The sequence below is a fragment of the Ranitomeya variabilis genome, chromosome 3 (genome assembly GCF_051348905.1).
Source record: "Ranitomeya variabilis isolate aRanVar5 chromosome 3, aRanVar5.hap1, whole genome shotgun sequence".
Taxonomy (NCBI): Eukaryota; Metazoa; Chordata; class Amphibia; order Anura; family Dendrobatidae; genus Ranitomeya; species Ranitomeya variabilis.
This window is the reverse complement of record NC_135234.1, coordinates 139,362,218-139,380,337: the sequence shown is the minus strand read 5'-3', so window position 1 is coordinate 139,380,337 and position 18,120 is coordinate 139,362,218. Positions and strand designations below refer to the sequence as shown.

Sequence of the window (18,120 nt, the reverse complement as noted above, 5' to 3'; positions counted from 1 at the left end):
GAAAATGTTCAGTAAACGGTTAGGGGTAGGGTTTCAGGTAGAATTGGGGAGTTTCCACTGTTCAGGCACATCAGGGGCTCTCCAAACGCGACATGGCGTCCAATCTCAATTCCAGCCAATTCTGCGTTGAAAAAGTAAAACAGTGCTCCTTCCCTTCCGAGCTCTCCCGTGCGTCCAAAAAGGGGTTTACCCCAACATATGGGGTATCAGCGTACTAGGGACAAATTGAACAACAACTTCTGGGGTCCAAGTTCTCTTGTTATCCTTGGGAAAATAAAAATTTGGGGGGCTAAAAATCATTTTTGTGGGAAAAAAAATATGTTTTATTTTCACGGCTCTGCGTTGTAAACTGTAGTGAAACACTTGGGGGTTCAAAGTTCTCACAACACATCTAGATAAGTTCCTTGGGAGGTCTAGTTTCCAATATGGGGTCACTTGTGGGGGGTTTGTACTGTTTGGGTACATCAGGGGCTCTGCAAATGCAACGTGACGCCTGCAGACCAATCCATTTAAGTCTGCATTCCAAATGGCGCTCCTTCCCTTCCGAGCTCTGTCATGCGCCCAAACAGTGGTTCCCCCCCACATAGGGGGTATCAGCGTACTCAGGACAAATTGGACAACAACTTTTAGGGTCCAATTTATCCTGATACCCTTGTGAAAATACAAAACTGGGGGCTAAAAAATCATTTTTGTGAAAAAGAAAAATAATTTTTATTTTCACGGCTCTGCGTTATAAACTGTAGTGAAACACTTGGGGGTTCAAAGTTCTCACAACACATCTAGATAAGTTCCTTGGGGGGTCTAGTTTCCAATATGGGGTCACTTGTGGGGGGTTTGTACTGTTTGGGTACATCAGGGGCTCTGCAAATGCAACGTGACGCCTGCAGACCAATCCATTTAAGTCTGAATTCCAAATGGCGCTCCTTCCCTTCCGAGCTCTGTCATGCGCCCAAACAGTGGTTCCCCCCCACATAGGGGGTATCAGCGTACTCAGGACAAATTGGACAACAACTTTTAGGGTCCAATTTATCCTGATACCCTTGTGAAAATACAAAACTGGGGGCTAAATTTCATTTTTGTGAAAAAAAAAAAAAAATTATTTTCACGGCTCTGCGTTATAAACTGTAGTGAAACACTTGGGGGTTCAAAGTTCTCACAACACATCTAGATAAGTTCCTTGGGGGGTCTAGTTTCCAATATGGGGTCACTTGTGGGGGGTTTGTACTGTTTGGGTACATCAGGGGCTCTGCAAATGCAACGTGACGCCTGCAGACCAATCCATTTAAGTCTGCATTCCAAATGGCGCTCCTTCCCTTCCGAGCTCTGTCATGCGCCCAAACAGTGGTCCCTCCCCACAAATGGGGTATCAGCGTACTCCAGACAAATTGGACAACAACTTTTGGGGTCCAATTTATCCTGATACCCTTGTGAAAATACAAAACTGGGGGCTAAAAAATCATTTTTGTGAAAAAAAAAATAATTTTTATTTTCACGGCTCTGCGTTATAAACTGTAGTGAAACACTTGGGGGTTCAAAGCTCTCAAAACACATCTAGATAAGTTCCTTAGGGGGTCTACTTTCCAAAATGGTGTCACTTGTGGGGAGGTTTAATGTTTAGGCACATCAGGGGCTCTCCAAACGCAACATGGCATCCCATCTTAATTCCAGTCAATTTTGCATTGAAAAGTAAAGTAGCGCTTCTTCCCTTCTGAGCTCTGCTATGCGCCCGAACAGTGGTTTACACCCACATATGGGGTATCGTCGTACTCAGGACAAATTGCACAACAACTTTTGTGGTCTAATTTCTTCTCTTACCCTTGGGGAAATAAAAAAATGGGGGTGAAAAGATCATTTTTGTGAAAAAATATGATTTTTTATTTTTACGGCTCTGCATTATAAACTTCTGTGAAGCACTTGTTGGGTCAAAGTGCTCAACACACATCTAGATAAGTTCCTTAAGGGGTCTACTTTCCAAAATGGTGTCACTCGTGGGGGGTTTCAATGTTTAGGCACATTAGGGGCTCTCCAAACGCAACATGGCGTCCCATCTCAATTCCAGTCAATTTTGCATTGAAAAGTCAAATGGCGCTCCTTCCCTTCTGAGCTCTGCCCTGCGCCCAAACAATGGTTTACACCCACATATGGGGTATCAGTGTACTCAGGACAAATTCACAACAATTTTTGGGGTCCAATTTCTTCTCTTACCCTTGGGAAAATAAAAAATTGGGGGTGAAAAGATCATTTTTGTGAAAAAATATGATTTTTTATTTTTACGGCTCTGCATTATAAACTTCTGTAAAGCACTTGTTGGGTCAAAGTGCTCACCACACATCTAGATAAGTTCCTTAGGGGGTCTACTTTCCAAAATGGTGTCACTTGTTAGGGGTTTCAATGTTTAGGCACATCAAGGGCTCTCTAAATGCAACATGGCGTCCCATCTCAATTCCAGTCAATTTTGCATTGAAAAGTCAAATGGCGCTCCTTCCCTTCCGAGCTCTGCCCTGGGCCCAAACAATGGTTTACACCCACATATGGGGTATCAGCGTACTCAGGACAAATTGCACAACAATTTTTGGGGTCCAATTTCTTCTCTCACCCTTGGGAAAATAAAAAATTGGGGGTGAAAAGATAATTTTTGTGAAAAAATATGATTTTTTATTTTTACGGCTCTGCATTATAAACTTCTGTAAAGCACTTGTTGGGTCAAAGTGCTCACCACACATCTAGATAAGTTCCTTAGGGGGTCTACTTTCCAAAATGGTGTCACTTGTGGGGGGTTTCAATGTTTAGGCACATCAGGGGCTCTCCAAATGCAACATGGCGTCCCATCTCAATTCCAGTCAATTTTGCATTGAAAAGTCAAATGGCGCTCCTTCCCTTCCGAGCTCTGCCCTGGGCCCAAACAATGGTTTACACCCACATATGGGGTATCAGCGTACTCAGGACAAATTGCACAACAATTTTTGGGGTCCAATTTCTTCTCTCACCCTTGGGAAAATAAAAAATTGGGGGTGAAAAGATAATTTTTGTGAAAAAATATGATTTTTTATTTTTACGGCTCTGCATTATAAACTTCTGTAAAGCACTTGTTGGGTCAAAGTGCTCACCACACATCTAGATAAGTTCCTTAGGGGGTCTACTTTCCAAAATGGTGTCACTTGTGGGGAATTTCAATGTTTAGGCACATCAGGGGCTCTCCAAATGCAACATGGCGTCCCATCTCAATTCCAGTCAATTTTGCATTGAAAAGTCAAATGGCGCTCCTTTGCTTCCAAGCTCTGCCATGCGCCCAAACTGTGGTTTACCCCCACATATGGGGTATCAGCGTACTCAGGACAAATTGTACAACAACTTTTGGGGTCTATTTTCTCCTGTTACCCTTGGTAAAATAAAACAAATTGGAGCTGAAATAAATTTTGTGTGAAAAAAAGTTAAATGTTCATTTTTATTTAAACATTCCAAAAATTCCTGTGAAACACCTGAAGGGTTAATAAACTTCTTGAAAGTGGTTTTGAGTACCTTGAGGGGTGCAGTTTTTAGAATGGTGTCACACTTGGGTATTTTCTATCATATAGACCCGTCAAAATGACTTCAAATGAGATGTGGTCCCTAAAAAAAAATGGTGTTGTAAAAATGAGAAATTGCTGGTCAACTTTTAACCCTTATAACTCCGTCACAAAAAAAAATTTTGGTTCCAAAATTGTGCTGATGTAAAGTAGACATGTGGGAAATGTTATTTATTAAGTATTTTGTGTGACATATGTCTGTGATTTAAGGGCATAAAAATTCAAAGTTGGAAAATTGCAAAATTTTCAAAATTTTCGCCAAATATTCGTTTTTTTCACAAATAAACGCAAGTTATATCGAAGAAATTTTACCACTAACATGAAGTACAATATGTCACGAGAAAACAGTGTCAGAATCGCCAAGATCCGTTGAAGCGTTCCAGAGTTATAACCTCATAAAGAGACAGTGGTCAGAATTGTAAAAATTGGCCCGGTCATTAACGTGCAAACCACCCTCGGGGCTTAAGGGGTTCAAGGGAGGGTGCCGTGATTTTAGTTTTTGTATTAATAATTATTGATTATACAATCAATTATTTTTAATACAAAAGTAAATGTTAGTGTTGAGCGATACCGTCCGATACTTGAAAGTATCGGTATCGGAAAGTATCGGCCGATACCGGCAAAATATCGGATCCAATCCGATACCGATACCCGATACCAATACAAGTCAATGGGACTCATGTATTGGACGGTATTCCTGATGGTTCCCAGGGTCTGAAGGAGAGGAAACTCTCCTTCAGGCCCTGGGAACCATATAAATGTGTAAAAGAAAGAATTAAAATAAAAAATATCGCTATACTCACCTCACCGAGGGAACCGGGACTTCAGCGAGGGAACCGGCAGCGTTGTTTGTTTAAAATTCGCACTATTACTTGGTTACGTGAATTCCCGGCTTGTGATTGGTCAGGTCGGCCATGTTGCCGGGACGCGGACCAATCACAGCAAGCCGTGACGAAATTACGTCACGGCTTGCTGTGATTGGTCCGCGTCCCGGCAATATGGCCGCCCTGACCAATCACAAGCCGTGACGTCACGGGAGGCTGGACACGCGCTCATTTTAAAATGGGCGCGTGTCCAGCCTCCCGTGACGTCACGGCTTGTGATTGGTTGCGCCGCGGTCAACCAATCACAAGCCGGGAGGCTGGACGCGCTCATTTTAAAATGGGCGCGTGTCCAGCCTCCCGTGACGTCACGGCTTGTGATTGGTTGCGCCGCGGTCAACCAATCACAAGCCGGGAGGCTGGACGCGCTCATTTTAAAATGGGCGCGTGTCCAGCCTCCCGTGACGTCACGGCTTGTGATTGGTCAGGGCGGCCATATTGCCGGGACGCGGACCAATCACAGCAAGCCGTGACGTAATTTCGTCACGGCTTGCTGTGATTGGTCCGCGTCCCGGCAACGTGGCCGACCTGACCAATCACAAGCCGGGAATTCACGTAACCAAGTAATAGCGCGAATTTTAAACAAACAACGCTGCCGGTTCCCTCGCTGAAGTCCCGGCTGCGTCGGAGAGGTGAGTATAGCGATATTTTTTATTTTAATTCTCTCTTTTACACATTTTAACATTAATGTTGTTGCGATACCCGATACCCGATACCACAAGAGTATCGGAATCCCGGTATCGGAATTCCGATACAGCAAGTATCGGCCGATACCCGATACTTGCAGCATCGGAATGCTCAACACTAGTAAATGTACCTCTTTCATACTTTTTTATTTATTCACTTTTACATTCACCACTGGAGGCCGCCATTTTCATTAGTGTGGGTGTAAGTGTCTGGGCACGACACTTGCACACCTCACTTACGGCAGCCATGTACATAGGAGCCAACGGTCGGGCTCCGACCGCATCTCCTGCCTCTCAGCTGTGACTTGGCCACGCCCACTGAGCTGCCACGTCACAGCTGTGAGAGGAGATCGCGGCCATTTTGTTTATTTCCCTCTGTCATCGCACACACAGCTCAGTGCGTGCGATGGCAGAAGCTGCTGCTGGGAGAAGCTGCTGCCGAGGGTCCGGGGTAAGTATCTGCAGCGAGGAGCTGTGATTGCAGCCTGTACTTAGTATTACATTACAGGCTGCAATCACTGCCGACCTGTTCAGAGCAGAGCAGGGAGATCGTCACACTGCTCTGCCCTGAACATGACTCAGCACTTCCTGGTAGAGGACGGGAGGTAAGTACAGCGTTTTTATTTTCTTATGCATCTACCACTGCTACCAGCCCCTATATACCACCTAGCACTGCCTGCCTGCCTGCCTGCCTGCCTCTGTATACCACTGCCTGCCTCTGTATACCACTGCTACCTGCCTGCCTCTGTATACCACTGCCTGCCTCTGTATACCACTGCCTGCCTCTGTATACCACTGCCTGCCTCTGTATACCACTGTCTGCCTGCCTCTGTATACCACTGCTACCTGCCTGCCTCTGTATACCACTGCCTGCCTCTGTATACCACTGCCTGTCTCTGTATACCACTGCCTGCCTCTGTATACCACTGTCTGCCTGCCTCTGTATACCACTGCTACCTGCCTGCCTGCCTCTGTATACCACTGTCTGCCTGCCTCTGTATACCACTGCCTGCCTCTGTATACCACTGTCTGCCTGCCTCTGTATACCACTGCCTGCCTCTGTATACCATTGTCTGCCTGCCTCTGTATACCACTGCCTGCCTGCCTCTGTATACCACTGCCTGCCTGCCTCTGTATACCACTGCTACCTGCCTGCCTGCCTCTGTATACCACTGTCTGCCTGCCTCTGTATACCACTGCCTGCCTCTGTATACCACTGTCTGCCTGCCTCTGTATACCACTGCCTGCCTCTGTATACCATTGTCTGCCTGCCTCTGTATACCACTGCCTGCCTGCCTCTGTATACCACTGCCTGCCTGCCTCTGTATACCACTGCTACCCTGTCTGCCTGCCTCTGTATACCACTGTCTGCCTGCCTCTGTATACCACTGTCTGCCTGCCTCTGTATACCACTGTCTGCCTGCCTCTGTATACCACTGTCTGCCTGTCTCTGTATACCACTGCCTGCCTCTGTATACCACTGCCTGCCTGCCTCTGTATACCACTGCCTGCCTCTGTATACCACTCTCTGCCTGCCTCTGTATACCACTCTCTGCCTGCCTCTGTATACCACTGCCTGCCTGCCTCTGTATACCACTGCCTGCCTGCCTCTGTATACCACTGCCTGCCTGCCTCTGTATACCACTATCTGCCTCTATATACCACTGCTACCTGCCTCTATATACACCTACCACTGCTACCTCTGTCCTGGGTAGCTAATCCTGTCCCATGTACTGTGTCCTCAGCAGTCAGTATCACACAGGACAGGATTAGATACACGGCTCAGCAGTCGGTATCACACATGACAGGATTAGATACACGGCTCAGCAGTCGGTATCACACAGGACAGGATTAGATACACGGCTCAGCAGTCGGTATCACACAGGACAGGATTAGATACACGGCTCAGTAGTCGGTATCACACAGGACAGGATTAGATACACGGCTCAGTAGTCGGTATCACACAGGACAGGATTAGATACACGGCTCAGTAGTCGGTATCACACAGGACAGGATTAGATACACGGCTCAGTAGTCGGTATCACAGGACAGGATTAGATACACGGCTCAGTAGTCGGTATCACACAGGACAGGATTAGATACACGGCTCAGTAGTCGGTATCACACAGGACAGGATTAGATACACGGCTCAGCAGTCGGTATCACAGGACAGGATTAGATACACGGCTCAGCAGTCGGTATCACAGGACAGGATTAGATACACGGCTCAGCTGTCGGTATCACACAGGACAGGATTAGATACACGGCTCAGCTGTCGGTATCACACAGGCCAGGATTAGATACACGGCTCAGCAGTCAGTATCTAATCCTCTCCTATGCACTCCTCTCCCCTCTGCGTGTCTTTCCTCAATGTGGTTTATTATTTTTGTTGTGGGAGATGAGGGAGTCGAGGATTATGCGTTCGGTATGGTTTAAAAAAGATTAATAAAGGACTTTATTCTGGCCGAGTCTTTATTTACAATACAACTATAGGATTAGTAATGGATGGGTGCCTTATAGACGCCTCTCCATTACTAAGCCGTGGGCTTGATGTCACCGGACAATATGGAGGTGACATTAACCCCACAAATATGAACCCCACTTGCTACCGCTACAGGGTAAGTGGAAATTGCCAGGCAAAGCGCCAGAAAAGGCGCATGTAAAAGGCGGCTGAGAGCTGATGTTTTTAGCCTGGGGGGGGGACAGTATCCATGGCCCCTTCCTAGGCTATTAATGTCAGCCCGCAGCTGTCTGCATAATATTTGATGGTTATTAATTATAAGGGGGCCCCACGTCTTTTTTTGGGGGGTGTCCCCCATTTTAATAGCCAGTAAAGGCTATAAGTATACAGTTGCGAGCGTGTGAGTGTGAGCACACCCTCCCACCCACAGACCAGTACACTGCTGTCCTGAAATACTGTGCTCCTGTCACCCTGCTCCTTCCGCCATACATCTCTCACCTCCCTAGAGCAGCACAATACCATATGGATCACGTATAATGCCGATCGATATATATATATATATCACATATACTCCCATAAAGACCACACATTATGCCGGGATATTATAATATATATATAATATCACACATTATGCCGCCAAGTATTGTGTGATCTATGTGACGGTATTATATGTGATCTATATGGCGGTATTATGTTTGCTCAGTGTTGTGGAATGATGTAAAAACTATATGACGGTGGTATATGAGAACTATATTGAGGGATTATGTGTGATCTATGTGGAAGTACTAGGTGAGAATTATATGGCGGTATTATTTGTGATCTATATGGTGGTATGTGAGAACTGTATGACAGTATTGTGTGATCTATTTGATAGTATTGTGTGTGATGTATATGGCGGTATTATGTGTGATCTATATGGTGGCATTATGTGAGAACACTATGGCAGTTTTATCTTCAGAAAGCGGACCCATTCTATGGTGGTTCTGGCTGAGCACCTGCACGTGGGTCTGGGGTAATAGAGGGGCAGCATGACCTTCAGTTAGGTGCAGTCAGGGCTGGTGAGGCAGCTGAAGAGAGGGGTCTCATTTTTATCGTTACTATATGGCTACATTTCCTTCCCAGCGTCACCCCGTACTTCGCCTGTCGTCTCACTTTCACACATCGCCAGGACAGGATGGAGAAGACAGGATCTGAGGAGGGGAATGGGGTCTGCATGCAAAGTCTGGATCAGAACAGGCCATCAATCCACAGAAATGTTTCCTGGATTTCTGTGGAGCAGACAAGCAGTCGGTCCATCCATGTGTATAAAAGACAGCGCTCTATGTACAATCCCTGGCTGCTCCGCGCACTGAACAGGGTGCCCCCCATAGACCAGCACACTGCTCTACTGAAATACTCTGTGCTGCTGTCACCCTGCTCCCTCCACCACATATCTCCCAGAATCCTTGCTGCCTGCCATCCTCGGTGACTGTCTACTTGTCAGTATAAGGCTGCCGTCACACTAGCAGGATTTGGTCAGTATTTTACCTCAGTATTTGTAAGCAAAAACCAGGAGTGGGTGATAACTGCAGAAGTGGTGCATATGTTTCTATTATACTTTTCCTCTATTTGTTCCACTCCTGGTTTTGGCTTACAAATACTGATGTCAAATACTGACCAAATACTGCTAGTGTGATGGCAGCCTTACTCTGCAGTCACCAACAAAATGGCTGCTCACTGGGTTCCTGAATCCTCTTATCCCTTAGCAAACACATAGAAGGGAAGGAGGAGTGACATCACACACACGTCAGCAGACTCCGCCCAAAATTACTGCAGTGCAGTAATGTGAGCTAGTTGTACACGAGGTTTTTCTGAAATTTCAGCAGCTGCTCCCCCTAGTGTTTAAAAGTGGAAATTCCAAAACTTTTCAAATTATTTTTCATATTTTACTAAATTATAAACAAATGAAAATATTTTTTAAGAAAATTTAAACATTAATTCTTTACATTTTTAGAATTGCTGTAAAAAAATTTTTTTTTATGGCACCTTCCCTTTAAAGCCGGATTTGGATACAAAATGATTTCCAAAACTTTAAACATCCCAAGGAGCACTGTGCAAGCGATCATATTGAAATGGAAGCAGTATCATACCACTGCAAATCTACCAACACCCGGCCGTCCTTCTAAACTTTCATCTCACACAAGGAGATGACTGATCAGAGATGCAGCCAAGAGGCCCATGATCACTCTGGATGAACTGCAGAGATCTACAGCTGAGGTGGGACAGTCTGTCCATAGGACAACAATCAGTCGTACACTGCACAAATCTGGCTTTTATGGAAGAGTGGCAAGAAGAAAGCCATTTCTCAAAGATATCCATAAAAAGTGTCGTTTAACCCCTTCCCGACATGCCCCGTACTAGTACGGTCGCCTGTCGGGTCCCCTGCTTTGATGTGAGCTCCGGCTGTGAGCCCACATCAAAGTTGCTACATGTCAGCTGTACAAAACAGCGCAATAGCGGCGGGTGAAATCGTGATTCACGCGCCGCTATTAACCTGTTAAATGCAACTGTCAAACGCTGACAGCGGCATTTAACCGGCGCTTCTGGCCGCGCGGCCAGAAATGAGCGCATCGCCGACCTCATCACATGATCGGGGGTCGGCGATGCATTAGGATGGTAACCATAGAGGTCCTTGAGACCTCTATGGTTACTGATGCCGGCCTGCTGTGAGCGCAACCCTGTGGTCGGCGCTCATAGCAAGCCTGCATTTCAGCGACATAGCAGCGATCTGATGATCGCTGCTATGTAGCAGAGCCGATCGAGTGGTGCCAGCTTCTAGCCTCCCATGGAGGCTATTGAAGCATGGCAAAAGTTAGAAAAAAATGTTTTTAAAAATATGAAAAAAATAAAAAATATATAAAAATTTAAATCACCCCCCTTTTGCCCCATCCAAAATGAAAAAAAAAATCAAACCTACACATATTTGGTATCGCCGAGTTTAGCATCGCCCGATCTATCAATAAAAAAAGCATTAACCTGATCGCTAAACGGTGTAGCGAGAAAAAAATTTGAAACGCCAGAATTACGGTTTTTTGGTCACCACGACATTGCATTAAAATGCAATAACGGGCGATCAAAAGAATGTATCTGCACAAATGAGGTATTATTAAAAACGACAGCTCGGCAAGCAAAAAATAAGCCCTCACCTGACCCCAGATGACGAAAAATGGAGACGCTACGGGTATCGGAATATGGTGCATTTTATTTATTCTTTTTTTTAGCAAAGTTGTGAATTTTTTTTCACCACTTAGATAAAAAATAACCAAGACATGTTAGGTGTCTATGAACTCGTAATTACCTGGAGAATCATAATGGCCATCAGTTTTAGCATTTAGTGAAGCTAGCAAAAAAGCCAATCAAAAAACAAGTGTGGGATTGCACTTTTTTTTGCAATTTCACCGCACTTGGAATTTTTGTCAGACATGGTAAAACCAATGGTGTCGTTCAAAAGTACAACTCATCCTGCAAAAAATACGCCCTCAGATGACCATATTGACAGAAAAATAAAAAAAGTTATGGCTCTGGGAAGGAGGGGAGCGAAAAATGAAAACACAAAAATGAAAAAGGGCCGCGGCGGGAAGGGGTTAAAGTTTGCAAAAAGCCACCTGGGAGACACACCAAACAGGTAAAAGAAGGTGCTCTGGTCAGGTGAAACCCAAATCGAACTTTTTGGCAACAATGCCAAATTATGTTTGGCGTAAAGGCAACACAGCTCATCACCCTGAACACACCATCCCCACTGTCAAACATGGTGGTGGCAGCATCATGGTTTGGGCCTGCTTTTTTCAGCAGGGACAGGTAAGATGGTTAAAATTGATGGGAAGATAGATGGAGCCAAATGCAGGACCATTCTTGAAGAAAACTTGTTGGAGTCTGCAAAAGACCAGAGACTGGGATGGAGATTTGTCTTCCAACAAGACAATGATCCCAAACATAATGCAAAATCTACAATGGAATGGTTCACAAATAAACGTATCCAGGTGGTAGAATGGCCAAGTCAAAGTCCAGACCTGAATCCAATCGAGAATCTGTAGAAAGAGCTGAAAACTACTGTTCAAAAACAATCTCCATCCAACCTCACTGAGCTCGAGCTGTTTGCCAAGGAACAATGGGCAAGAATTTCAGTCTCTCGATGTACAAAACTGATAGAGACATACCCCAAGAGACTTGCAGCTGTAATAGCAGCAAATGGTGGCGCAACAAAGTATTAAGTTAAAGGGGCCGAATAATATTGCACGCCCCACTTTTCTGTTTTTGAAGTTCCACAAAAATTTTAAATAACCAATAAATTTCGTTCATCTTCACAATTGTGTTTCACTTTTTGTTGATACTTCACCAAAAAATTACATTTGGTATCTTTATGTTTGAAGCATGATATGCGGGAAAAGGTTGAAAAGTTCAAGGGGGCTGAATACTTTCGCAAGGCACTGCAGTAGGGCACTTAATTCCCACTTTTTGACTGTCTTTGTATTAATAGGGATTCAAAGAAACAAATGAGGAATTGATAGGAGTATGGTCAGATAAATCTCTACATTTCATTCCTCATCTGATTACAAATGATTTAAATTACCCAAATTGGTAAAGCATATCTCTTGGTGCATATGAAAAATAACACTATTTCTGGCCATAATATAACTAGTATCCTAAATTTGTCATCATATGCAAATAAAACATGAAAGACAGACTTTTTTTCAGTTTTCCATTAATGTGTAATCAGTTTTTAATGTCCATGGCTAAAAAAGTTTTGTCTACCTGCTTCAGTTTTTAAATAAGGATGAGAGGAAAAAAAGATGTAACGGAGGAAAAACATGAGTGAAAAACAGTCCATTTCTGAATGATCTAAAAATGGAAATACATTTACTTCTCACAAAATTACAATATCATCAAAAAGGTAATTTATTTCAGTTCTTCAGTACAAAAAGTGAAACTCATATCATATAGAGTCATTACAAACAGAGTGATCTCTTTCAACTGTTTATTTCTGTTAATGTTGATGATTATGGCTTACAGCCAATGAAAACCCAAAAGTCATCATCTTTGTTAATTAGAATACTTTATAACACCAGCTTGAAAAATTATTTTAAAATCTTAAATGTTGGCCTACTGAAATGTATGTTCAGTAAATGCACTCAATACCTTTCTAGGCTGCAGATATCCCGGTTACTTATATGCTGGGATACGGCACTCTGTGAACAGCCAGCTCCTTGTGGAGTGTGTTAATGATTGTCTTCTGGACATATGTCAAGTCAGCAGTCTTCCCCATGATTGTGGAGCCTACTGAAACAGACTAAGGGACCTTTTTAAACGCTTAGGAAGCCTTTGCAGGTGCTTTTTGTTAATTATTCTAATTTACTGAGATAATGACTTTTGGGTTTTCATTGGCTGTAAGCCATAATCATCAACATTAACAGAAATAAACACTTGAAATAGATCACTGTGTTTGTAATGACTCTACATAAGATATGAGTTTCACTTTTTGCATTGAAGAACTGAAATAAATGAACATTTTGATGATATTCTAATTTTGTGAGAAGCACCTGTAGATGTATGAATTTAGCCTTAACATGACATTTACACTATATATATAAAAATGTATAATTGATGGGGTTTTTTCTTACTTTCCTACAAAAAATAGTTATAAACATTTTTAGATTGTCTAATCTAGATTTATACGAATTGTTAGTTGGCTTGCTTTGTGCAGGAAAAGTATGCCAATTTTGCACACTGTCACAAAGCCACAACTTTCCTGCAAACTCACGCCATTTGTGTAAGGCATGCAGGGTGCAAATCACCCCAGAGTTCTAACACATTTAGCATAGTAAATCTCTCCTACTGTGTATCTCTAAATGGTATCAATGCATACAGTACAGACCAAAAGTTTGGACACACCTTCTCATTTAAAGATTTTTCTGTATTTTCACAACTATGAAAATTGTACATTCACACTGAAGGCATCAAAACTATGAATTAACACATGTGGAATTATATACTTAACAAAAAAGTCTCAAACAACTGAAATTATGTCTCATATTCTAGGTTCTTCAAAGTAGCCACCTTTTGCTTTGATGACTGCTTTGCACACTCTTGGCATTCTCTTGATGAGCTTCAAGAGGTAGTCACCGGGAATGGTTTTCACTTCACAGGTGTGCCCTGTCAGGTTTAATAAGTGGGATTTCTTACCTTATGAATGGGGTTGGGACCATCAGTTGTGTTGTGCAGAAGTCTGGTGGATACACAGCTGATAGTCCTACTGAATAGACTGTTAGAATTTGTATTATGGCAAGAAAAAAGCAGCTAAGTAAAGAAAAACGAGTGGCCATCATTACTTTAAGAAATGAAGGTCAGTCAGTCTGAAAAATTGAGAAAACTTTGAAAGTGTCCCCTGCCCAAGTGCAGTGGCAAAAACCATCAAGCGCTACAAAAGAACTGGCTCATATGAGGACCACATCTAAACAACAGCTGTTAAGAGGATACTTTGTGCAGCAGGCCTTCATGGCGAAATAGCTGTTAGGAAACCACTGCTAAGGACGACAGGCAACAAGCAGAAGAAACTTGTTTGGGCTGAAGAACACAAGGAATGGACATTAGTCCAGTGGAAATCTGTGCTTTGGTCTGATGAGTCCAAATTTGAGATCTTTGGTTCCAACCACCGTGTCTTTGTGCGACGCAGAAAAGGTGAACAGATGGACTCTGCATGCCCGGTTCCCACCATGAAGCATGGAAGAGGAGGTGTGATGGTATGGGGGTGCTTTGGTGGTGACACTGTTGGGGATTTATTCAAAATTGAAGGCATACTGAACCAGCATGGCTACCATAGCATATTGCAGCGGCATGCTATTCCATCCAGTTTGCGTTTAGTTAGACCATCATTTTTTTTTCAACAGGACAATGACCCCAAACACACCTCCAGGCTGTGTAAGGGCTATTTGACCAAGATGGAGAGTGATGGGGTGCTACGCCAGATGACTTGGCCTCCACAGTCACCCGACCTGAACCCAATCGAGATGGTTTGGGGTGAGCTGGACCGCAGAGGGAAGGCAAAAGGGCCAACAAGTTCTAAGCATCTCTGGGAGCTCCTTCAAGATTGTTGGAAGACCATTCCTGGTGACTACCTCTTGAAGCTCATCAAGAGAATGCCAAGAGTGTGCAAAGCAGTCATCAAAGCAAAAGGTGGCTACTTTGAAGAACCTTAGAATATAAGACATAATGTCAGTTGTTTCACACTTTTTTGTTAAGTATATAATTCATAGTTTTGATGCCTTCGGTGTGAATGTACAATTTTCATAGTCATGAAATTACAGAAAAATCTTTAAATGAGATGGTGTGTCCAAACTTTTGGTCTGTACTGTATATGTCATAGAGAAAAATTTAAATCCATAAAACATCTCCAGAGAGGACATGTCATCCTTGCATTGAACATATGTGATTCATTATACCTGAGAAGAGAGAAATTAATTATAACTAAGGGTGAGAGAAACTAACTATAACAGATGAAGGGACAGAGAGAGCTGAAACTTCCATTTTCATTGAAGTGGGGACCCCTGCAGTGACCAGGTAATTACAGCAGATAAATGCTTTGAGGAAAAGACAGGAAGACTGGGATTTGTTTAATCATGAGGTGAGGAAGTACACTTCTCAGGCATAAGTTTCCATTTATCAGAGCACAGCTCTGAGATGTTTTGCCAGTAGTCAGTGATGAATATTGGGGTTTGGCATGAACCCATGTTTATGGGATATATATTTTTGGTGTCGTAGTTATGGTACGCACATAGCACATTCACTCACTTCACCTTAAGGCTGGCAGAACCACTCCAACTGAATATCAATCCAATGGATAGTGCTATCCATGTCATGCTTCATTACTATAGACAGGTAAAATTTTGATAAGTAACATGGCAACAATATCGATCATCTGGGACCTCCAGGGGTGGAGATATCCTGAAAGAAGGGGATCTCATAAAATTGTAAAAGACCAAAAACATGCCACAATCAGCCCCCACATGTGCTGCTCAAGGGGAGTTATAAGGGCATAACCTTGATCTAATAAAAAGCAGATGACTAGTGTTTGGTCCTTTGTCACTCCTGGAAGGTACAGCTTGCTGTGGGTTCTGTCTGTTTGTCTAAGGATTACTTCCCTCCGCTAAGTCATTTCCGTGACAAGTTTAGTCAATTTTCTTTCATTAGTGCTTTTTATCCTACAGTGGGTATGGAAAGATTCTGAACAAAGCAGAAATGTAGACATTTTGCAAATTTATTAAAAAAGAAAAACTGAAATATCACATGGTCATAAGTATTCAGACCCATTGCTCAGACACTCATATTTAAGCCACATGCTGTCCATTTCCTTATGATCCTCCTTGAGATGGTTCTACTCCTTCATTGGAGTCCAGCTGTGTTTAATTAAACTGATATACACCTATCTATATAAGACCTCACAGCTCACAGTGCATGTCAGACCAAATGATACATGCAGATTAAATATATAAAATGTAATAGCTCTGTTCCTTTTGCTATGTAAACCGCACCCCTGAAGCCATATGCCTTGCATAATTGTCCTGACATCTGGAAGCAGCTGAGTTGCGTCCCATGACAAACTGGTGACAACATTGGGTTCTGCATGACCCTCCGGGCAGTTATCTTTGACAATACATAACAAGCCTACAGGACTAAGACAGGCTTGTATTCACTGTAAGTAACCAATGAAGTTTACTATTAGGGTTGGGCAGATCTATTCACAGGACCCCGGTCCATTAACCAGCTCAGTAGAATGTCATCAACGGATGGGAGATTCAGAGAACTTCCATCCAGTTGTCATAGAGCACTGACCTGGCTACTGGACTGGAGTCCCACAAATCAATCCATGCAACTCTCATTCCCATTTAATAACAGCATACACTGATGTTGAAAACCATGAAGAGTTGATGAAGCAAGTACACTTTAATATTGTAGAACTTTTTATTATTAATGCCGCCTTATTTGTGAACAATAATTAATAGAATGCTAAAAATAGTTATTTTAATCAAATATAATTTTTTTCAGGTGATACTGTTTGGAAGGTTCATTATATGTCTCCAAAGTTCAGTACAGAAGAAGCTGGGGCATGCTATGGTTCTAAGCTTTGTGTCTGCAGTGGTGAGGTGATCTACCATGTTCCACCACTCCTTTATAATCTCTCAAATGATCCATCAGAGAAGAATCCTCTTCCTACTGATTCAGACCTATACAATGAAGTGCTGCAAACCATACAGAAGGCTGTAGCCCACCATAATGCAACGCTACATGGAGTGCCCCAGCAGCTCTATAGATACAACAACATGTGGGATCCCCGGCTGCAGCCATGCTGTGGAATATTTCCCTTCTGTTGGTGCAATGAAGAAAATACTAAATAATTGTTCTAAAAAATATATATAATTTGTGTAAATTTTAGAAAGTTAGAGGTTCATTTACAATAAGTTATGAAGCTACAGCTAGCAAATTTATTAAAAATCTTATTATCTTTTCGTCTTTTTTATATACACTGACTACAGTCTGGGGAGCAGGGAGTATTGTCTGTAATGGGAGCCACAGTATAATCACAGTGAGTGACATGAGCATTACATAAAAAGGGTCATCTCTCAAATAATATTTCTCAGTTGTCCATATCCAGAGTACAGCATTGGGCATATGCATGGACCCTATAGACCAGGGGTCTCAAACACGTGGGCCGCGTGCGGCCCCTGAGGCTGCTTCATGCAGTCCACAGGCGCTGTAGACCCTTTCGCGATCCCTGCCCAGTTCAGGGGGCCACCGACGGCAGCATTTTATTTCAGCTGAATGTGTGTCATCAATTGAAATGATGTACCTGCTGTGGTTGTGGATGGGGTGGTGGAGGATCGGTAGTGGCAGAGCTGCAGGTCACAGGAGGTGTGGGAGCTAGCTTTTGCAGCTTAGACCATGACTGCTGCTAAAGAGAAATGAATATTCACTGCTCACCATGCCCATGAGAGTGGAGAGCAGTGAATATTCATTCCTTTAAGGCGGGCACACTTCAGAGAGACTATAGTCCCTTATGTGGAGAGCAGTGAATATTCCAGCAGCTATCCTCTGCTTGTAAGCAGTGCACGACGTCATTGCCATGTGTAGCTTGCAAGCATAAATCAGCTGCTGGCATCAGAACAGGACGCTGCGAGGGAGCGCAGGTAAGTAGAATGGTTTATTTTTTATGTTTTTCTGATGAGGCCATGCAAACCAGAATAGTGATGAGGGGGCCATGCATACCAGTATAGGGATGAGAGGGCCATGCATACCAGGATAAGAATAAGGGCCGTGCATAACAGGATGGTGATGGGGGCCATGCATGCCAGGATAGGGATGAGGGGCCATGGGTACCAGGATAGGGATGAGGGGACCATGCATACCAGGATGAGAATGAGGGGACCATACATACCAGGATGGGGATGCATCATGCATACCAGGTTAGGGATGAGGATGGGTGCCATGCATACCAG

General features: G+C 43.4%; 1 protein-coding gene across 5 annotated transcripts in view; it reads left to right on the top strand.

Moving 5' to 3' along the window:
• LOC143815482 (arylsulfatase H-like) overlaps window positions 1–17,888 on the top strand; it is a 134,039-nt gene extending 116,151 nt beyond the window's left edge. For all 5 annotated transcript variants that reach the window (XM_077294714.1, XM_077294711.1, XM_077294710.1 and 2 more), the window contains one exon: window positions 16,673–17,888. In XM_077294714.1, the coding sequence (XP_077150829.1) occupies window positions 16,673–17,022 (350 nt within the window). In that variant the 3' untranslated portion in view covers window positions 17,023–17,888. The remainder of the gene's footprint in view (window positions 1–16,672) is intronic.
• Window positions 17,889–18,120: the final 232 nt, after the last annotated feature.